Below are 25,037 nucleotides of genomic sequence, written 5' to 3' on the forward strand. Positions count from 1 at the left end.
AAAATATGCAGCCAAATTCACGTTTCAATTAGCAAAACAAAACATAAGAAAATTAAGGCTCCTTAAAGGAAGGGACAATTAAGGCATTTGACCTGGTATGCATATTCAACAATATATAATGCACATTATTGCTTAATATCAACAAGTATAATCGTATAGTTAATTAATAAAATGCTTAAATGTGACGACTGTCATATATAACGGGCGCAGCCATTTTGTACCATCCCAGTGAATACACCACCCCCTCTGGCGAGCTGCTGGTTACGTAATACCTAACGTCTCACGTCAGGAATTAGTCTTCGAACTAAAGAAACAAAACATACCTGATTTTTGCGGATGCATCGCAATATTCTTTAATAATAGTCATCCCAGTAAGCCAGCAACAATTATATATTAGTTTTAATACAAAATAAACCACCACTGTCCAAGTGTTCAAATAACTGAATAATTTTTTGTACATAAATTAACCCACATACTGAAATAATAATGGGAGTGTTTTCTTAGTTAATTGGTCTTTTCTTTCCATGGCCTGTACCTGTGGTTCCTGATTGGCAGGTGTATATTTAGACGGTCCCCAGACACTGTGTCTAGACACACTAAAAAGGCGTGCCTCTTTTATTAAGATCACAGGGTATTGTGTGTTAACCGCACGGACAACCCTCTAATCATAATCGATCAGCCGTCCTGCTTTATTACTGTAAGTAATTCTGTAAAACCCTTATTAAGTAGACTTTCCCATCTAAAATAACAAAACTGACCAATTACATAGTCCCAAAGAAAAGAAAATTATCACTTGGGTATCGTGAGTGGTTGTTTTTGCTCAAATGTAGCATACCAATAGGCCTAATAATATTCTTTTTTTTTCTTTGGTTTTAAAAAAAAGAAAATTACTATAACTCCATTTCGTTCTATTGATGCAAATTGAAATATATTTAGTTAAGTGGTTTATTATACTATCAAATCATTTATGTTGTTTTACAAGTCAGGTTGATGAAAGCGAATCGCCTTGTCGTAAATTAGAGCGTTTGTTTACACTGGACGGAGCTGACGTCACTTTACCCCAAGCTATATCACCGGACGTCACAAAAACTAAACAAAATGGCTGCCCCCAGTTAGCAGAAATAATCATGGGTTTTTTATTAACTCTAAAATTATGTGTTTTTCATTTGTTAAAGTGTCAGTATGTGATATATGCATATGCCATATTCAACCTTAATCCGCACTTGGCAAGCAAATGCTTAAACCATAGTCCTTGTAAAATTTACCAATTCTTCCCAAACTGGTTCTTTTTCAAGTCAGTAATTTCGGCCTAAATCTGGTATCCATCTATGTTGACTATTAATATGGAAAAATTAAGAAAGAAAAAAAAAAAAGGAAAAAAAAAAGGATCTTATTAACAAGATAAAAAATAAAGAATCTGAAATGTCATACTCACATCCGGGTAATCAAAATCTGGCGTACTTGCTACGTCCTGTATATAGTCCACTCTAAATTGGTTGTCAGGGTTTTGTAGTTGTACTGGGGGGTTCAATGTGCTCATAGCACCGGTAATTGTCTGAGGATAAAAAAAGAAAATTCATTAGAATCATAACATTCAAAAGACAAGATTTGTTTCTAGAAATCCATTTGTTCTGACCTTGGCCCTGCATTAACAATCCAAATTATAAAGGAGACATTTCTATCTACGTAGCCATAGTAACACATTTCCACAAAACAGTTTCTTAAAAGGTTTAAAGCTACAAGTATTAATTACAATTTTGTTTTTACTTAGAATATCAATGTCTGCACGAATACAGTAGATCATAAAATTAACATGTCTATAAACTAATGAGAGCGACAGTGGTCAGAGAAAAATGTGACATGAAATTTAATGTTAGCAGACTCTTAGACAGTACTTTTGTAATATACATTTATGTTTGTTTTACTTAAAAGCATACTGTCACAGATTTAAGGACCTTATTTCCCAAAATATGGATAATAAATAAAAATTACATTAATTGTTGGGAACCAGATCTAGCAATCGCAACACCGTAACTGAACCATGATGGAGTGAAATCCATGGCATCCCTTTCGGCAATTTTAGTTTTTGAATTATGGGCCATTGCCATAATTGAATGATTTTTACAAAATGTCATTAATAAATGGAGTATGGTGGTTCTGAAGATGGTTGAATAAAGTACATTTAGGGACAAATCAAATTATTTTTGTTCAGGTAATACTTTGTTAGACCATTAAATAGGTCAGTGGTCTGTGACAGTATGCCTTTAAATCTAAGGTACAAATGTCTGCTATGAAATTAACTCACTAACAACAACACAACACATTTTAGTACCAATTAATGCTGATATCCAAGTCACAATGAAATAACAATTTACAAAATGGTATGCAGTCAACATTATTCCTTTTTTGGTGTAAGTGACTTAAAACTGACTGCTGCTCTCATTTATTTAGAGACGACCTGCTATTGACTGTGGAGTTGATGGAGGCGGTAAAACTCATGATTTGAATTCAAGGAGCATAAAGAAACTGAACGCAGAAGAAGAAGAATATTTCATTAAACAGTCCATATGTTTATATGCAATAAAGTTTTATGTTCATATGCAATAAAGTTTTATGTTCATATGCAATAAAGTTTTATCTTTATCTTTAAAAAGAGGAAGAATTCTGCTTCCTCTGAATAAGTCAACTAGCAGATGGGTCGAATTTAAGAAGCAGGAACTCAACATCAATTCTCAGCCCGTGACACTTTTAGTCACAAGTAATCTTATTTGTGACCTGAACACTATTCGGTGTTCTGCTAAGTCTGTCGAGTTCTTTCCCACCGATAAAGGAAAGTCAAACCATAGGAAGAGTGTAAATTCTGTTTGCTTGCTGCTAATTGTATAACACTGTTGACTTTCGCCACATTTTCTTCAACAACAAGTCTCCATGGTGATCCCAAATAAATAGTTTTCCCATACAACTAGTCAGAGTGCTGTGTTTCGGGAGAATCTAATTTGTTTGATTTGTACATGGGTTGTTATGCTTCTAATGTACTAACATGCGATCTCTTCTATGGAAGTCACTGTTGGTAGACTAAATGGTGCTAACATGGCTTCATGGAACAGTATTAAAGTTGGCAAGGACAACTTACAACTTAAATTTAATGGTGGCACTGACGGCAATTGGCAATTGCTTTAGCTGTTATATGAATTGCTGTAGGCAGGCGGGGGAGGGGGGCACTTTACCAATGGCAGTTTTTTGCTTAACTGGATAAAAATTTTTTTATTGCAGATGGTTGAAAGGGTAAATTTTGGCTTTTATTTTATGTTTATTTCTTACTGGTTTAAAATGCTGTAGGCAGGCTCAAAATTGTTTATGTTCAAGCATGCTATCCTGGCTATATATCTAGGCCAGCTAGGACAGGGGGTTAATTATTAACTGTCAATGAGTTAAAGCTGGTGTCATGGTCTCACATTTCCCCACTGAGCCATTAAAGTTCAGGGCACCATTTTCCTAAGCAATCTTAGCACTAAAATCACTGTATAAATGCACTTAAGATGGTTATGGTGCCAAGATCGCTTTGTAAAATAGGGACCTAGGCTGGAGCTGGAATTAGGGTGTGAACCCAGTACCTTTCAGTCATAAGGCCAAGGGTTTACCCACTACATCACAAAGAGGAGATCATCCCAGTACACATGTATACATGAAGTCTGATACTCACAATATGTGACAACAATTGTCCACACAAGTTTGTCATGTGTAAAATGTTTGAAATGTTAGCCATGTACATGACCAAAAAAAAAGAAAAAAAGTATAAAAACCACAGTGTATTTCCGGGAATGCAACCTTACCTAGAAAAAAGGACCAACCCATATTTTTTCCCAATGCATTATTTATTATTGATTTTTTTTTTTTTTTTAAATTATTAAATATGTAGGTGAAAAGAGTAACAATGAACAATGTAAACAAAAAAATGCAACAACCGACCAAATTTGGCAAAAAATTAAATTAAATTAAAATCTACAATGTAATTACTGGTACATAAATGGCATTCTTAACAAGAAGTCACTTGAAACACTGCCCACGCCTTCATTAATATCATAACCAATACATTACATAGCATTTGTATTGTGGAACACAGCGAATATCTATTCTGATTTTAATCACTCTCCAAGCAAGCATGACCCACCTTGCAACCATAGCTATACTGGTACAAACATACACTGCACAACAAAAGAAATGCAAATGTAAAACTAGTTTTCTTTAATTTATTTAAAATTATTCATTTGGAATCCCATTAGTTTTTGTGTGTATTAAATTTAACAATGTCTTTTGAACAATTCAGGCTCATTATGGCAGTCTATTTACAGAATTAACTGTATCATGAAAAATATTTGCATTTCTTTTCTTATTGATTATATTTGTACACAAGTAAAGCTTTGTAACATTATGGTATATTTTACTTAATGCTATATCCTAGGCAAGCCTTTTAGCTTCCTATTTACAGATTCTAATGAGCTACTGTAAAATACACGTTTATCTTGCCACAGTCAGGATGTAGCCTAGTAGTAAAGCGCTCAATTGATGAGCGGTCAGTTTGGGATCAATCACGGTTGGTGAGCTCATTGGGCTATTTCTTGTTCCAGCCAGTGCACCCCGACTGGGATATCAAAGGCTGTGGTATGTGCCATCATGTCTGTGGGATGATGCATATAAAAGATCACTTGCTACTAATGGAAAAATGTAGCTTTTTTTTCTCTCTAAGACTACATGTCAAAATGTCCAAATGTTTGACATCCAATAGACAATAAATCGATGTGGTTAAACAAATCAAACTAACTTTATGCTGCTGTAATTGCATTTGAACTAAGCACCTAACAAGTACTCTTAAACTGTCTTAACCATCAAACAGAAGGGGGGAAATAAATGCTTAATGACACCCCAGCACAATTAAGAAGAGGGGGGAGGGATGTAGCCCAGTGGTAAAGCTTTCGCTTGATGCGCGGTCGGTCTCTGATCGATCCTTGTCGGTAGGCCCATTGGGCTATTTCTCGCTCCAGCCAGTGCACCAGGACTGGTATATCAAAGGCGGTGGTATGTGCTATCCTGTCAGTGGGATGGTGCATATAAAAGATCCCTTACTGCTAATCGAAAAGAGTAGCCCATGAAGAGGCAACAGCGGGTTTCCCCCTCAATATCTGTGTGGTCTGTAACCATATGTCTGATGCCATATAACCGTAAATAACATTTGTTGAGTGCGTCGTTAAATAAAAACACTTCCTTCCTTCCAATTAAGAACAAATCAATAAATACATACATAATGATATACCTCTTATTGTTGTTCCATTTTATGTCATATAATATTTAAAATTCAATCAGAATCCCTATTACTGACATATAAATTACCAAAATATTATATATTTAAGGTTTGACTGAATTTATTTTTTTATGCGCCAAAGTATTGATTATCAAATAAAATGACAAGAACAATCCTATTAGATTAGGATCTTCTAAGGGGTAAATGTACATAGGGCACGGACCAGCTGATGCAAAGAAAACATTTAAATTCTCGATCTCGGAGAAACAAATCATTCGAATTCTTCGTGCGATACAACGCATGGTTGGGGTGAAAATAAATGGATGTGAAAGCTATTTCTGAGGATTCTGTTGATGCGCTAGCACCGTGTGTTTGCAGAAGGATCTTCATATAATACAGATAAAGAAGCAATAGTGTCCATGTTGTGAAATATGCTAGATTTATGTATAATGAAGAAGTCTATTTTCAGAACAGTCTTTCCATTCTTCTAAATTATTGTTTACATGTCACGTTTGATTGTATACAAGACAATTTCAAGCAAGCATTCGAACAATATATTTATTCTGTTCTATTCTCAAAACACTTGTGATACAACAGACATACATGTACAGCTGGCTGGCATAATTATAGCAACCAGAATAGCTTATATGCAAAACTTGCAAGCCATCGACCACATTCATTATTTACCCCAGAACTGAAACCAGCAACATGCTAAACTGTTTATAAATGGATGTTCTATTTTTTCATTTCCCTTGGCTTTGGGGTCTATAAATAGCCATCACCTGTTGTTTCAGTGACAGCACTTGGAACTATCTAGTTGTAATGGGCTTTACTTGTGCCTCTACACCAACTACAGCGTCCCAGTTGGCACAAGTTGCTGTACATCTTCTTTTTTTTTTAAATATCAAAACAACAACTAAACAAAGCATGTCTAAGGTAACCTGTAGAGGTAGATGTACTACACTCGCTCTTGGATTCACCTGTCTACATTTCGGACAGTGACACAGCGTACTGTACCAGCTTGATGTGTATGTGCTGTACAGTAAAACATTATTGATTGATTGGTTTGTTGGTTGTTTGGCCAAACAGTCATGGCATTCACCTTCCACTTATTATTATCATCATCATATGGAGATATATAACCTTTCCAAACTGGGGTAAAACAATCCTAGCGTCTAATTTTAGAACAGTCCTCGACATGATCACACTGCAGAGTTAATGGGAATATGTCATGCATACCCCCTAAATTACCACGAGGTCATGATGAAGAGTATTAGTCTGGGGTGTGAGGGCTTGTATAGGATTAAACATGCTTAATTAATTTAGGTTTTTCCTCTTTCAACTACATTGTAGTTCCCCAAACATTTTCCTATTCCAATTATAGTGTCTAAAACCACAACGATGTGAAAAAAAGCAGCTTTAAACTATATCTATATATAAATAGATGTAATTTTTTGGCATTTTAGATCAAATCCAGTCTACTTTATAATAAAAAAAATAAAAAAAAGATAAAAAAACCCATGATCAGATAAAAAGCTGGAAAATTACACCCCTGAGATTGCTATCCAACCATGTCACTACTGTTAAGATTTTAATGCACTCCCTACAACCTGTTTGATGAACCCCAGCATAGATTCCCATTACTAATATGTTGGGCCAGGATGTAACCCAGTGGTAAAACAAAACAGTTTGCATGATGCGCAGTTGGTCTAGGTTTGATCCCAGTGGGTGAGCCCATTGGGCTATTTCTCATTCCAGCCAGTGCACCATAACTGGCATATCAAAGGCTGTGATATGTGCTATCCTGTCTGAAATGGTGCATATAAAAGATCCCTTCCCAGGGTTTCTGCCAGAAAGACATTTTTAGGTATGATGCTATGGAATTGAATATGCGTTGGATGCAACCACAATTGACAGGGAATATGGGAAAGGGGCGGGGGGGGGGGGGGGGGGGGGGGTAGGTAGAAGAGAGCTCTCCCAGAAAGAAAATGGGTTAAGTTTAGGGTTAGGGTTAAGAAAATCATACAGAAATGATAATAGTCGTTAATTCTGCCAAAGTCTGAATACAAATTTTGGTATGACACCATACCTGTTTTACCCTCTGGTAGAAACCCTGCTGCCTACTAATGAAACATGTTTCCTCTCCAAAACTATGTCAAAATTACCAAATTGACGATGACTAATAAATTAATGTGGTCCAGTGGTGTCGATAAACGAAACAAACTTTTAAAACTTATTACTAATCTTAACCTCTATCCCTATTGTTTAATTTAATCCCTACCAATAATGCCAACATTAACACACCAATACCTGCAAAGCCTATTCTCTGAAGTAAACGCCACTTGGAATCCTCCCCTGCATTTGGTTTCAAAGCTTAAAAGCTTTGCATGTTGGAACAAGATACAATAGAGAAGCTAAACGTATCCCAGTGAATATCTTTGAGCTTCCATTTCCGTGAAATAAAACCTATCAAGAGTCTAGAAAAGTCAGACCAAATATAGACCCACTCTCTCTCTTTAGAGCAATAATCCAAAAGAAAGCATATTGTAGACATTTAAAGAGACATGCTGATTAATTTAAAGAAACATGCTGATTAATTTTGAAGTCACTTGAAACTTAAAACCTCCCCATTAAACAACATATTTTACTAATGCAAAATATACATTTACATAACTTTAACAAGCATGCAACAGAATTAAATGACTTGCCTACTTATTCGATGTCAAAGAGAAATTTATACATCCATAGATGTTAATCTTAGAACACACTAGAAATTCATATTTGTTTACTTCAATCAAAATATATATATATATATATATTTTTTTTTTTTTTTTTAATTTCATTAATGTAGGAGAAATAGAGATAAATGTGAAATTATAATGATGAGCTAAATTCAAAAGTTACGACTGGCCTCAGTGATGCTGTGGTTATACCCTAAGCCATCGGATGTAAGGCTAGTGTAGGTACAGGTTTCGCAGCCCGGTACTGGCTCCTACCCAGTGCGAGTTTTAATGGCTCAGTGGGTAGGAGTAAGATCACTACACCCTGTTCTCTCTCACTAACCATTAACAACCAACCCACTGTCCTGGACAGACAGCCCAGATAGCTGAGGTGTGTGCCCATTACAGCATGCTTGAACCTTAATTGGATATAAGCACGAAAATAAGTTGAAAAGAAAGACAAGAAAGAAAAAATTAGGCTAAATTTACAAATTATAGTCATGTACTTTGTATTAGTTAAATTGTATCCATATAATATTTATGGACAAAAAGCGTTTAAACTGGGACAAACACAAGAAGGCTGCACATTTTGCACGATCCATGCCTCTGTCAATCTCAAATTTGGGTCGGAAGCATAACATTACAAGACAGATCCCAAAATATCTATTAAATCATGTTAACGATTCTGGTGGAATCCTAAAAAAAAAAAAAAAAAAAAAAAAAAAATCCTCCAATTCAATACCTGACAAGTCTCAATTCTAAGCACTGTATTTACTTTATCACGGTATTATTGCATACAGAACTGGCATAGACTGAAAGCAAAGATACTGGTTTGGCAGTAAATGTTTTTAACACGTATAACTGGGTGTAAAAAAAACAAATATAGTCTAACTGTTTCTCACTCTATGATTATAGGCTCCCCGCTGCAAAATAAATCAATAGGGAGCATCTCAAAGGTTTGCCGGCAGTAATGTGTCATTTGGTGATGATATATCAAACAGTAGGATGTGAGATGTACCTAGCTCAGTACTAGAGCACTTGGTTACGATGCAGCCAGTCAATGGTTCAATCCCAACCAGTGGAAAGACCTATTTGGATATTGTGATACTGCAAAAGTGCATATATAAAAGATTCCTTGCTGCTAATTGGTATGGGTAATATCAGGTTTCTTATCTAGCAGTGTTCGAAATAAGCACTAGTCTGGTTGTCCTGACAAGTGAAAATCTATTCAGACAACCAAAATGTGCCTTGTGGTTATTCAGTGGACACATAAATTTTTCAGTGCAGTTTCATTTTGACCAATCAAAAACGTCGTCCTGATACTTGAATAAAACAAATCTTTTTATTTGGACAAGTGAAAATATTGGTGGACAATTTCTAGATGTTTTTGTCCGGTGGACCAGGGTTTCTGCCAGAGTGTAAAACGGGTATGATGCCTTACCCAAATGTTTTGGCAGATTATATATTTTTTTAAGTCAGCCTTTTGACAAAATTAATTACTCTTATCATTACTGTATGGTTTTCCTAACCCTAACCCTCAACGTAAAAAAATTTCTGTCTGGGGGAGGTCCCCATGCATACCCACTGTTGACTGTGGTTGCATTTAATTCCATAGCGACATACCCAAAACAAAAATTAGTATCCTTGCGATATCTACTAGCTATAGACTAAAAAGTGCTGAGGTATGCATCATTTTAAACCTAATTTATAATATGTATCACAATCTTTAGTTTCAGAATGTGTTATTCTCCAACATGGTTGCAAAATATCAGCAACAATGAATGTTATTCGTTATGCATTACAGCTTTTTTTTTCACATGAGCTTGGTATATGATGTGTTTTCTTTATAACGATGCTATCCACCTTTTAGATAGGATAGGCACTTATTTTTCAGCCAACCATATATACATCTTGCATGTACTCTGCCAATCAGCTTTCTAGTAAAAAAAAAAGAGAAGTTTTTTTGGGGGAGTGTGATATTTTTAGGATTAAACCCCCCCCCCCCCCCGATAATCTAAGCAGTAAATATATAAAAAGTTTGTTTCGTTTAACAATACCACTGGAGCATATCAATTAATTAATCATCGGCTATCAAACATTTGTTAATTCTGACTCGAAGTCATCAGAGGGAACCCGCTATATTTGTTCTAATGCAGCAAGGGATCTTTTATATGCACTTTCCCACAGAAAGGAAAACACATAACACATGCTGTTGACCAGTTGTGGTACAATGGTTGGAACGAGAAAAAACCCAATCCGCTGAATGGATCCACCAAGGCGGTTCGATCCTGTGACGCAAGCACCTCAACCGACTGAGCTAAATCCCGGCCCCTCAGTACTCAGTAAATATATAGCCTCAAAACAAAATGCTGCTGTATGCGTCAAGTATGTAGTTTAAAAAAATCAATTGGGGGGTAGGGGTGGAAAGAAGAAAACAGGGAGCAAATAACAACTAGCACTTAAGTTACTTAGATGTACATATACTGAACAAAAAAAGAAACTTCCGATTTGTACATATAGTATTTGTTGTGTTAAAGAATTCATTGTGTAATGAAATTATATAGGTAGTATTAGCCTCGAGCTGTATTATCAGGATTCATGAATTTTATTGATTATTTTTGCACTGTTAATCGTCGACAACGTGAAATTCAATTTGCACGTGCATGCATGGTTCAACATGTCCCATGTAGTATTCGGTCAATTTGTTTGACATTGTTGTCAAGTCAACGAAAACGTTTCAAAATTTAAAAAAAAAAAGTAGTTTTTTTTTACATTGTAGCATTTTTAGTATGCCAAGAATACCCAATAATTTACGCGAACGGGCGATTGGCATGCTTGATGCTGGCATGTCGACAGAAGACGTTGCAAGGCATGTTGGGAGTTCTAGTCGAGCGATAAGAAATCTTCGTGTAAGATTTCAAACGAAAGGAAGCACCAACGACTTGCCACGCCGTGGACGTCCGCGTGTTACAACGCGTGGTCAAGACCGCTATATCTTGAACACGCATTTGCGCAATCGATTCCAAACTGCCACTGCTACTGCTGCTAACACACATGGGCTTCATAATAACCGAATCAGTGGGCAAACTGTTCATAATCGTCTGCGGGAGAACGGTTTACATGCACGACGTCCTTGCGTCGGATGCGTTTTGACGCAACGTCATCATCTAAATCGTCTTAATTGGGCACGTGTACACACTCGTTGGATACAGCGACGCTGGAATACCATTCTTTTTTCGGATGAATCCAGATTTTCTTTACAACGTGGTGATGGCAGGGTGCGCGTCTACCGTAGGAGAAATGAACGCTATGCTGACTGTCGTGTTCTTGAACAAGATCGTTTCGGGGGTGGGGGTTGTGTCAGGTCTGGGCAGCCATTGCCCATGGTTATCGTTCACCACTAGTCGTCATTGATGGCAATTTAAATGCTCAACGTTACCGCAATGACATTCTCGCTCATCACGTCATTCCTCTGTTCCATAACAACGCCAACATTTCGATTTTTCAGCATGATAATGCCACCTCTCATACAGCTAGAGACACTGTAAATTTTCTTAGGACAAATAACATTGATTTCATTGATGACTGGCCCGTTAAAAGTCCTGATCTCAACCCCATCGAGCATGTCTGGACAGACGATTGAGGCGTCGTCCCAACCCACCCGTGCTAACGTCAACGAACTTCGTCAAGCACTCATTCAGGAATGGAACAATATTCCACAGGCATAAATCAACACTTTAGTCAATTCTATGCGCCTGTGATGCACTGCAGTGGTCAATTCAAGAGGTGGTCATACCCGTTATTAAGTGGGTGGGTTTTTTTTTAAATCCCTACCACACTTGGTCAAAATTTCTCCCAGTTTCTGTTAACCTATGGCCATGATTTTTGCACCAAACAATGCATCATGGAACACTCTTTAAACACATATATAACAATTATTCCCCCGGTTTGTTTTCATCAAGTTATGTTCAAGCAAAGTTAGTGGAAGTTTCTTATTTTGTTCAGTATATATGTGCAGAGTTTTTGCCAGACGAAAAATATACCCATACTCAAATATTTTTTTTGCAGATTTTATTTTTTTAAGTTGACATTTTGACAAAATTAATGACTTAACATTACTTTATGATTTTTTTAACCCTAACCCTAAACCTAATCCATTTGTTTTCTGGGGGAGGTCCCCATACCCCCTATCAACTGGTGTTACATTCAGCACTCAGATTGTAAATATCCAATTTCATAGCGCCATACCCAAAAATCTCCTGGCAGAAACAATGATGGGTAAAGTAAAATCAATTTAACATAATACATAATGTTTTAGATACGACAAAATAGGTCCAAGAAGACTTTATTGGAGGTTTTGAATCACTAACAAAACTAAAAATACCAAGGTGGTTATTTAATTTAATGTTTATATCCAATAATGGTTTAAGTAGACTGTTCTGCATATATATTTGCTATCTATTTCAGACAGCTGATGGTTAGTTGTCAATGAAATAAGTTAATGTATTGGTCTTAAATCTCCTGAGCTCCACATTCACATGATTTGGATTGGAGTTGGTATTGGTATTGGCATTTAAGAAAAAGTTAAAAGTTTCTCTTATTTAATGACACATGCCACTACAGCACATTGATTAAGTAATCATCGGTTATTGGATGTCAAACATCTAAATTTTTCCATCAGTAGCAAAGGATTTTTTATATTCCACAGAACATAACATGATCTTTGATATACCAATCCTGGGCCCACAATTTCGAAGCTATCTTAGCACTACAAAATCGTGAACCATCGTAGGCTATGACATCACAATAGCATATGCCGTAGTGATGTCATAGCCTACAATGATTTTACTATTTCGCAGTGCTAAAATAGCTTTGAAAATATGGACCCTGGGACTTTGGTTTTGAATGGAAAATGCCCAACTAGTCGACCGAGGTGGTTCGATCCCTATGACACAAGCACCTCAGTCGACCACTTTGCAGACTGAGCTAAATCCCGCCCTCTCTGGTATAAGAACCCAGAACCTACTAGTTGTTAAGAACGCACCAGTGAGGCTGGTTAGTAATACCAACTATATAATGCAACTTCCTGCAATGTGGATTATTCATTAGTTTGTGCGAAAATCTTTAAAAAAGTAATTTAAAAAATTCAATTCCAAAAAATACCATCCTTTCAATTCAGTCTTTGCAGTTTCTACATTTTATTCCTAAAGCAATCCATATTTTTATTTGAAAAAGTTTCCACCCACTATCCTCAATACATGGCAGGCAAATTATTCTGACAGGGTCAGAATATACCGTTAACAATGCCATCGGTCTATGGAGAACACAATACACAAAAAGACAAGATTATAGTTATTACTGCAGTAATATGAAGCCCCTACAACCAGTCAAACAACATTCCGACATACACGGCTGTGAATATGTGCAAGTAGCAACCGATCATTACACAACAAGATCAATATTTCATTCACATAAATTACAGACAGGCTAAAAATAGTGCCCGTCTGGTCCAAGGAGTAATGTACTGCAGCACTTGAGCTGCCAGGTCTGATCTGGGCAGACACATGTAGTCCTGAGATGACAATCTGCTGGTGCCACAGCAACAACACAACACTGCAGTATTGCATTACCTGTCACAGTCAGCAACCATGTGCCAACAGCATTACACTATGTAACCATGCACAAAAATACATACAAATGTAGGTACGTATGTACGTACGCATACATATGTATATACGTACGTACATACATACATAAATATATACCCAGAATGCAAGTCAAAGAACACTCAAACTTTAATGTTGAACCCATCCTAGACTTACACTGTATAGTGTGTCTGCCAGAGAGAATTTTTTGGGTGTGGCACTATGGAATTGAATGCAACCACAGTCAACAGGGGGTATGGGGGACCTCCCTCAGAAAGAAAATGGGCTAATTAAGGGTTATGGTTAAGAAAATCTTACAGTAATGATAAAGAATAATTAATTTTGTTAAAAGGTTAACTTAAAAATTAAAATCTGCAAAAATATTTAGGTATGGTGCCATACCTGTTTTATCGTCTGGCAGAAACTCTGACCTAGGTTATAAATATATAAACGGACATGACCTTACATACGTTATGACATGCTGTTTTATTTAGAAGCATCATCATCATGGCTAGAATCACCACAATTGCTTTATTCCCTCCTAATTACTGCATACTAAAATTAGTCTTTATATTCTTGAAAACTAAATCTGTTAGCATCTGAAGGTTCTAGATGTAGCCCAGTGGTAATGCACTCGCTGGATCCATGGTTGGTCTAGGATTGATCCACCCCTGTGCTCCAGAGCTGGTGTAATGAAAGCTGGATAAGTATTATCATGTCTGTGGGATACTGTACATAAAAGATTCCCGGTTGCTAATTAGGACAACAGAGTTCCTCTCTCAATATTTTAACCATATGTTCGACACCATATAACCGTAATTAAAATATGTTGAGTGCATTGTGAAAGTGTGATACAATAATATCCTAGCATACAAGGATTTTGTGTCACAGCTAGTGAATGCTCATGTATAGACCAATAAAATGAGATACAGCAATGTTATTATCTTTCCCCAACCTAAAATTAGAACCATGTAAACATTTTTCTGTCCAATTTTGATTTTCAATCTTATTATACTTTTTAACTTAAATATAATGAAAGTAAACTCATTTTAAGATACAGAAGTTAAAATAAAAATAAAAAATTAACTGAACTATACATTTTACTCTTTTTTTTTAATGGATGACTTAGACTACTGTTATTAACGGAATAAAACTGCTAATAGCCATATATTTAGACCCGTTATCATGTGATCACATCAGGCAAATTTGTAAATATGCAGCAAAATATTGGGCAATCATATACTGTGTAAGTGTGTGGGCGATTGGCTGTTTCTGGTGTCAGGTATAATATGGAACCCCATACAATTTGGATCTGGTGGTTGTACAGTACCTTCCTTACAGAACTTGGACTCCCTTTCAGAAAACACTGGAATATTCATTACACAATATGTTATTGTCAATGAAAACACAAAAACACACTGGTCATACGTGAAACCAGTGTACTATGTGTTCTAATATATGTGTGCATACATGTTCTGGATAAAAATTTATAGGATGAGACATCAATAAAAATCTGCAAACTGAATGCAAACAACATATAACTTCTATTTTCAAAAATTGTATTTTAATCCAATAAAGGTAAAAAAAAAAAAAAAAAAAAAAGGTTTATATTTAAACCGTGTAGTGAAATTTTATTTTTGTCAGCCAAACAATACAACAAAACAGAATTTTTTTTTATAGCAGGGTTTCTAGAATTTTTATAAAATCTACTTGCCATGAGATCTTTGATTTTTAAAATTTACTAGCCATGATTAAAAATTCACAAGCACAACTTTACTGTAAGTTAATACAATTTTACTAAACAATAGTAATAATCAGATGTCACCTAAAGAGGGAAATGGAGCTTAAAAACACTAACATTGGGGTGTAGGGGTGGGTCAAGATATTCATATTTACAAAATAGACTTAACTGCAACATTTGACCAAATATTTTCAATAGCCGTCGGGCAAGGGCATAGTTACTTACTAGCCCAACATTGAATATTACTAGCCATGGGAGTGGGGCTACCATAATCTAGAAGCCCTGTATAGCAAGGTGATCAGTTTGCTGATCTTCTAGGACTTTCAAGATATTTGTAGAGTGAAGCATGATTTATTACTCATCTTTCCTGGTAAGACTGCAAATATGTCTCAATTTTTACCGTGACCATTAATGTGTATGTATGCAATGTTTTACATTCTCTAAAATAAAAATTTGTACATAAACATGCTATAAACCAGTGCAATAAAAGATACAAAAAGAAACATACATAAATTCTTCAATTTATGAGTTTTACATGTTACAAAGACATGATGAGCTACGTGTAAATGACACAGAAAGCAAATCTACTTTTATCTAGATTTTGCAAACGTGTGGTGTCATTCTGTTGCAAAGTTACAATAAACATGCACATGGCTTGACTGATCATCAACACAAAATAACTCAGAACAAACAAATGGTGATTACCCTTATTTTTGGGGAGAAAAACCCCCACGAACATGTAAGGTTTAACATTGTGATTATTTTTACCAGAATGAGAACATTTTTGGTGAGGGGTAGATGCAAGTTATATTCAATGTATAAGATCTTTAGATTAAAATTTTATTTTTCAAAGTATGCTTTCACAAACAGAACACAAAAACACATGTGTTACATGTACAACAAATCCGACAATAAGAACATCATAAACACAATTTTGCATCAATCCGACTTAATAACTTATCCTTATCTAGTTTGAATTTAAATTTTATAATTATTGGCAAAAAAAGCCAGATATTTTGTGAAAGATGAGATTGGCATAAATGACATGGGGGAAGACAGCTTTTCGACAATATTTGGGTCCATGTTTGGGAGTTGGGGGTGGGGTGATGGGAGGTAAGCTAAGGAAAAGTTAAAGTTTGTTTTCTTTAACGACACCACTAGAGCACAATGATTTATTAATCATTGGCTATTGGATATCAAACATTTGGTCATTTTGACATTCAGACTTAGAGATGAAACCTACTTTATTGTTCCATTAGTATCAAGGGATCTTTTAAATGCACCATCCCATAGACAGGATAGCACATACCACAGCCTTTGATATACCAGTCATGATGGACTGTCTGGAATGAGATATAGACCAATGGGCCCATCGACGAGGATCAATCCTAGACGGACCACATATCAGGTGAGCTTTTACCACTGGGCTACATCTCGTCCAGTCTCTACAATATTTGGGTCAGTGTTTGTGTGTTCTGTTGTGGGGGTAGGGGAGGTAGGCTATGGAAAAGTGTTTACAGGTGATTTTGTATAGATCTGAATCACTTTGTATCATGTTTATTTTGCGTCTTTTCATCCTTTGTATTTTGTGCAATAGCTACCTTTGTATGATGCAAATTATATGACTCATCGAGTCTTATTCACAGTGTAGTCATGTCAAATCAGAAATGCATTCAGTGTCATTTTAACCTTTTTTATGTGCCACAGTATTATTAATCATTCAGTGGTATCACACAGATTTAAATCACAGAAAATAAATATTTCTGATTGTCGATGAATTGTTATTGATTTACTAAACTAATGCATATATTAATTTTTAAAGAATAAAGATAAACAATACATTGTAACAAAATGGATAACCCTAGCGATGATTCAAGGTTATGATAATCATAATGAATTATAAACAATGTTATTAATCACTATTTGCATGAAAAAAGTTGTCTGTTTCACTTATTTTGAACTGTTTTGAGGTAAAAAGAAAATAAAAACTCTTAGACTATGATTAGTCTTCTTTTCAAGTATTATCACATGAAAATGAAACATTAAATTCATTCATATGATTTGAACACAAATTCCCTGGAATTAAATGTCTAACGTACCAAGTATTTTTGACCTAGGATTTAGTTTGTGGGATCTATTGTTTGTCAGAAACTGATTTAAACTCGAAACTTTAGTCTTAATTTTTTTTAACCCAGAAGAGCTCAATAGTGAAGACACTTCGTAATCGACAAAAGTACTAACAGCAGATGGACTTGAGTATCTAGTAAATAACTGCTCTAGACAAACGAAATTTAATTGCTCTTATGTCCATCAATGTGTTTCAAATCACATAAATGGACGATTCCAAGATGTTGACACCTCGATCACTCAAAATGCTTTGAATGTACATGTATAGACATTATTATACAAGTTTGTGTGTCGTACTGATTTTACAAAATGAGCGTCAGGTTTTTAGCATTGCCCGAGCGAGAGTAGGGTAATACATAAATCCTGACACGAGTTTCGTAAAATCAGCATGACTCACATGCAGTAATAATTTCTTTATTATCCATATTATTATTGCAAATATTTTTATGAATAACAAGGATCGTCTAAAAAAAGTTCAACCACAACTAGAAGAAAAGGACGAAATGACGTCATATTTCACATGTACAGTCTGGGTTATGACCTCGCTTCCCAAAATTATGTCATTACATTTGTTATTACACGTGTGCTTTGTATGATTATTATTAACCTGGTTATGTTGAACCATGTGGATAATAAATGCAGTTATCACACAACCCGGACTGTGTTCTTGCCTTCATGACATCATTATAATATCATGTAACAAGTCAAAAACATCTCAGCACTGCGACTGATTTGGTCACATATGCAACCATTTGTTTTCATTTGGCGACTAAAACATTTCATACTATCTATATAAAAAATACAAATAGGTGCCATCTGGCTCATAGATTGAAAAGTTAATGTAGAGGGCTGGCATATTAGGTGTCTAACATGTATGTTACATCCTTATATGTAGAGTAAAACCTATAAGTACCTAAACCGGACATCCACTGGACCAGGTAAAAAAGTTAAGTTTTAAGGAATATCTGGTTGGTTTAAAGAGGTTCTGTTTTGTGCTGGTATTTTAAAAAGAGACCATGAAAAACATCTGCCTTTGGGTGGGGGGGAATTCTGGCAAGGGATTTTATAAAAGCCGTCTCAGCACTACGAAATCAAAACAATCGTAGTCTTTGACATCACTACAGCACATGCCATAGTGAAATCATAGCGTACGGCATTTTTACAATGTCGTAGTGCTAAGATGGCTTCGAAATATGGGTCCAGGTTTACTGTCGGTCCAGTTTTGAAAGGTGTGTCTGTCCTTGGTCTAGAAAGGAAACCTGCTGCCTCCATATACAATGTAGGCTACTCCCACTGAAAAATCACCACGGGACAGCACATACCAATACCTTTGAAGTGCCAACTGTGAAACACAATTAGGAGTGAGGAAATAAACACGAGTTCATCGACAACAATCGTTCCCGCGACCCATGACATCGTAGGTGAGTGCTCTGCTACTGGGCTACATTCTGCCTTTTTTTAAAAAAATTTCAGGTATATAATTTACAAATACAATTGTTGTGCATATATTTATTATCGACATAGTTCAAGATATACAGGTAAATATAACCAGTATGACATACATGTCATAATGATTTCACGTGCATAACGAATGACAATTTTGGAAATTGACATCTTAACATAATGCAGCTTTCCCCAGTCTTAGCTCTGTGTAATCTTAACTTGCTTACTCCAGTGTTGCATTAAACTGGGTACAAGTTGCAGGAGATATTGTTATGGCATAGCATTAGACTGGGTATGAGCTCGAAAATACTGTTACTTCAACTTCACCAGTAAATGGCGACTTTCATTGTTTAGTGAAAAATAAAAACGCAGGATTAAAAAACCCAACAACATTATATGGTATCCTGGTGGGATACTAGGTTATTGAAGTCTGGTATCCAAAATTAAATTCTGGTATCCTCGGGATATCGTTAATCTCGAACACTGCGATTGATGTATTATCCTCGCTCTCGCTCGGGCAATACAAGAATCCTGACACTCGTTTCATAAAATCAGTATGACACACAAGCTTGTATAATAATCTATCTCTCTCTCTCTCTCTCTCTCTCTCTCTCTCTCTCTCCAAGTAGGTTAATACATAGTCAATTTTCACATTTTTGAGATATCAGAGCAATTTTAAACATATGGGAAGATTAAAATACAAGGTGTTCAAAGCCCAAGTATCCTAATGAATGCTGCACGGTGTACGATAAATGGTGCTCTGCAAAAAGCATCAGTGAGCAACACTGGAGTTTGAAATTATCACAACAATTTCATGCTTATTATTGCGAACAGATTGCATACTCTTCATGTATGAAAGGTCTGGGCACGTATTTACTCTAGCAAGCTCTTGTGGATGGTGCCTTAACATATATTTCTATAATTATACTGATGGGTAAAAAACACAAGGGGATACATGAAATTGTAGACCAGGGCCATGTTTTACGAAGCAATCTTAGGGCTACAGTGAGCTAAGTGCATAACTACCATACACAGTTAAGGTGATCGTAGCATTAAGATCGCTGCATAAAACAAGACCATGATCTAATTTACTAAGTAATAACTACTACTAGAGTTCATAGTAATGTCTGCATTTCATGAATATGAAGTTGTAATGTGGGACTGACAGGGCTCGAAACTTGCCAAAAAATATGGTGGCCCAAAACATAATAATGGATATGGCAAATTATGGTGAGTGATTATGGTAAGCGAACCACGAACCACAAAGATTTTAATGTGGAATAAATATATGCAATACAAATATTAATGGTGGCTTATATGTTATAGCTCTAAAGAAGATCAACCAAATATTATTATTTGTGTGACTAACGCTATTATGTTTTAATATTTAAGTCGCCCAAACGGGACATTGGTCGCATTTGGTGACCTGGTCACAGGCCCCTTCGAGCCCTGACTGAATGCCAGTAGTGTCGAATTAACTGTCAGTAACACAGTCAACTTCTGAAACTATGGTGGCTGTTACTATTTGTGTGATCTCTTATATATTTCCATCAGTATAATAAATTCATGAAGTAAAATGAAATGAACCACAAAAAAAGAGAGTTGCAAACTTGGGTTAATAAAGTATTGTGCAGAACTTTGTAAGAATAAAATCTGACCACATATAACAATTGGAACAATTGATTTCAAAATGTAGATGTCTTGGTTTATAGGCTGGAAATTTAGCAGGATTGTGCGAATACCTGATTTTAGGTTGGAAGAATAAGATTATATGAGATGGAATTCGAGTGAGATCTTAAAGAAAACCCCCCAATACCAATGCCTGTTGTTGATATATGAAATTACACCTTTCCTTTTTGGCTTATTTCTAGCACTAATAATTTAATAATTTTTTTTAAAACAAAATCACAATTTTATGCATTTTATCAAAATCCCAAATTTGGGAAATGTTAAACAAATCATTCCTTTAATTACAATTTGTACCCAACATTTCAGCCGCATCTCACAGCCTTCATGACGGAAACAATTTTCTCAACTGTCTAAGTAATTGTCCATCTTCACTTACGAATAGCAGTTTAATATAATAAATATATTAGTTGAATCCACTTACAGTCCTTACCACAGGGAATGCCTTTTCTCACACTGTGGAATTTATTACAAGTTGTTATTGTATATATTGTTATTTACTATAAAATAGGTATTACTGTTCCGAGACGATTGTTTTCTAAATTATCTTTAAAAAAGACGTTATTTTCAGAACACTTTTACTTTTCTTCTGAATTTACAAAAACATTTTTGTAGGATGGGACTGACTATAATTGCATATCTGTTTATAGCATAAATCAGTTAATTGCATATTATTCTGTAGCAGAGAACATTTTAGCATTAAACCAATACAAATTATATCACACAATTAAATAGAAAAAAAAAGTTTGTTTTATTGAACGACGCCACTAGAGCACATTGATTTTTTATCTTATCATCGGCTATTGGACGTCAAACATATGGTCATTCTGACACTCTTTTTTTGTTTTTTTAGAGGAAACCCGCTGTCACCACATAGGCTACTCTTTTACGACAGGCGGCGCTCCCCACAGGCAGGATAGCACAAAACATTGCTTTTGTTGAACCAGTTATGGATCACTGGTTGGTGCAAGTGGTTTACACCTACCCATTGTGCCTTGCGGAATACTCACTAAGGGTTTAGAGTCAGTATCTGGGGAAAAAATCCAAACCCAGTACCTACCAGCCTGTAGACTGATGGTCTAACCACGACGCCACCAAGGCCGGTACAATTGAACAGCTTTATAAATATGGTATATATATATATATATAGGTTAATTGCATAAGAAACCCAAAATATTCTAAATATTTTATCATAAATTGTAGACTGATGGTGAGTGTGTTCTGTATTGTGATTGGTTAATTCCATTCTTTTTCTGGGATCAAATGAAAATAACACCCAGAAAACTAATGACGACATTCGAAAGTGAAATCATTAGCAATTGGCACAGGCCAAGCTGATGATTCAAGGGTCTACAGTTAGATTGTAGCCAGATTTATTTTTTTCAAGAAATACCAAATATACAGTTAGCTGTAGAAAAACACGATTCAGCTTAAAATGGAGATAACCATATGGAGTTTTTAGATTTGCGAGTGTTATTGTCTATTTGATGCCCACAAATATTTCACTTTTAACCTCAGGCTAACACCTTCGGTCAAAAATGACATTTGCAGGATCAAACAGACAATAACACCTACAAATCTAAAAAATCCATATGGTTATCTCCTAAATGTTCTACAAATCTTAAACAAATTTATAATTAAAAATGTTGGCCTTAAACTAAGTTCTAGTCTGTAATAAAAAAAAAGTACACATTATAGCTGTTATGGGTATAAAAACATAAAAATTTAAATAATAACTCTGGATTATATTTAGATCTATACAGTAGGAAAACTGTTTTAATAATGCAACCCCTCACAAAAGGTCCATTAAAAGTATTTATTACTAATTAGTATTCATCGTTAATTGAAAAAAGAATGCTATAATTTAGTAAACTTATTTTTTAGTTATAAGCAATGCATTGACTGAATATACCATTTTTAAAAATTACAAAAACGTAATACATCCTCATCATATACTAATTAAAGTTTGTGTTGTTTAACACACCACTAGAGCACATTGATTTATTAATCATTGGCTATTGGATGTCAAACATATGGTAATTTTGAAATAGTCTTAGAAAGGAAACCAGCTACATTTTTCCATTAGTAGCAAGGGATCTTTTATATGCACCATCCCACAGACAGGATAGCATATACCACGACCTTTAATATACCAGTCATGGTGCACTGGCTGGAATGAGAAATAACCCAATGGGCCCACCGACGGGAATCAATCCTAAACTGAATGTGCAACAAGCAAGCGCTTTACCATTGGGCTATGTCCCGCCCCATATACTAATTAATGCAAAACAAAATTTATACGATTAAATTTAACTTGTGTTTCCACCAACCAGGGCTATATATGCAGCTCCACCAACATGCCAAATTCGTCAAACACAAAATTCATACGATTAAATTTAACTTGTGTTTCCACCAACCAGGGCTATATATGCAGCTCCACCAATCTGCCAAATTCTCCAACCACAAAATTTATACGATTAAATTTAACTTGTGTTTCCACCAACCAGGGCTATATATGCAGCTCCACCAACCTGCCAAATTCGCCAACCACAAAATTTATACGATTAAATTTAACTTGTGTTTCCACCAACCAGGGCTATATATGCAGCTCCACCAACCTGCCAAATTCGCCAACCACAAAATTTATTATAAAAAACAGGCTAATTTTATTTTCATTTGGAAAAATTTATTTCATAGAATGATTTACAATTACATCTTGCTGGAAAATAACTCAGTTTCTGCAATGCTAGAAGTTAGACAATTTGGTGTAATTTTCTGTCTACCCAAAGCTAATCCCAACAAATATGGATGTCATGCCATGTTGCAAAATATACGTCCTGTCAACATTTATTTGTTTTGATACAACAAAATAGGTTAGAGGGCCATTTTCACAGAATGTGTCATTTGGCATGAAAAATTATTAATTTAAAGTGTGACGCTTTGTAGCCATGTCTCATCCCCAAGGTATGCTGGAAGTGTTTAAGTTGGAGCAGCTACACATGTATCTTTACAAAGACTTTAAAGATTTTCCTCAACTTTTCCGTGTCATAACCTATTACGGCAATACGTCACCAGGTTCGTATTTTGTGGTAACCAGTACATGCGTTACCCCACAATTATGTTTGTTTTGATGCCTGAGAATTGTTACATTAAAAAAAAAAATCAGGATCATTTGTTAACTGCAAATATCATTTGTGTAAACACTAGTTTACCTAGGTGAAAATCACGTTAACCGTGTTCCGGTTACAAAAACAAATCTGAAATATGGTTTCCTGCTTATATTGCATTTTCTTACATCTGTGTAATTTCTAAACTATATAATGGTGCAGATGTAGGGCTTTAAATTGTGGCCTGCAAAAAGCAATCCATTTTTTTAAAACTTATCTACTACATTGTACATATACCACAATAATTTGCATATAAATTTTTCAAGAGATTATCTTGCTGTTAACATTTCAACTCCACAATGCTTTAAAATATATCTTAGAGGTCCCAATTTTTCACAAATTACCAATCCAACTCCCACTTCTTCCTCAGGGACAGATCGGAGGGAGGGGGGCACCAGGAGACCTGAATGTGGGGATTATTTTACTGGATTCTGCCAGAATTAAAAAATGACAAGATTATATCAAATATAAATATTAATATAGATATTTTGGGATTCCGTCTCATCTTACATTTCCAGCCCAAAATATGCAAACTGCATTCCCCCCCCCCCCCCCCCCCCCCAAATATATTCAAGTTTCTTTATTTTTTTAGGCTTAAACATTGGGTTGGCCGTTTCACAAGTTGCTTCATGTTAAACCCACCTCCCCACTTTGTCCCCCAATATTTCCCAAATCTGCCCCTGTCGCCGTTTTATTCCCAGCAGGCCATATTGTTTATTAGCAGGACACACTTCTTTTGGCTTGCCATTTCAAAAAGCAACAACAGCATGTCATAATTTATATCCTATTATGAACCCTGTAAACAGGAATTATTCATTAAAAATGTGTTACGGTGCTGACTTTTTCTTCTTTAAATAAAGCAGGAATGTTTTTCTGTTTAACGACACCACTAGAGCACACTGATTAATTAATCACCGGCTATTGGATGTCAAACATTTAGTCATTCTTACATGTAGTCATTAGAGGAAACCCGCTACATTTGTCCTAATGCAAAAAAAAGATCTTTTATGTGCATTTTCCCACAGACAGGAAAGCACATACCACGGCCTTTGACCAGTTGATGAGAAAAATCCCAATCAGCTGAATGGATCCATTAAGGTGGTTCGATCCTGAGACGCAAGAATCTCAAGCAAGCACTCAACCGACTGAATTAAATCCTGTCCCCATTTTATATACAATGCACAACTACCAAACAGAAAAATATCATAA

At 35.6% G+C, this 25,037-nt stretch overlaps 1 protein-coding gene across 1 annotated transcript in view; it reads right to left on the minus strand.

The window, feature by feature from the left end:
• Window positions 1-25,037, minus strand: part of LOC121388111 (guanine nucleotide-binding protein G(s) subunit alpha) — a 79,733-nt gene that overhangs the window by 50,250 nt on the left and 4,446 nt on the right. The window contains exon 4 of the mRNA XM_041519329.1: window positions 1,436-1,555. Within this exon, the coding sequence (XP_041375263.1) occupies window positions 1,436-1,555 (120 nt within the window). The remainder of the gene's footprint in view (window positions 1-1,435; window positions 1,556-25,037) is intronic.

This window comes from Gigantopelta aegis, chromosome 14, assembly GCF_016097555.1.
Source record: "Gigantopelta aegis isolate Gae_Host chromosome 14, Gae_host_genome, whole genome shotgun sequence".
In the NCBI taxonomy this organism is placed as follows: domain Eukaryota; kingdom Metazoa; phylum Mollusca; class Gastropoda; order Neomphalida; family Peltospiridae; genus Gigantopelta; species Gigantopelta aegis.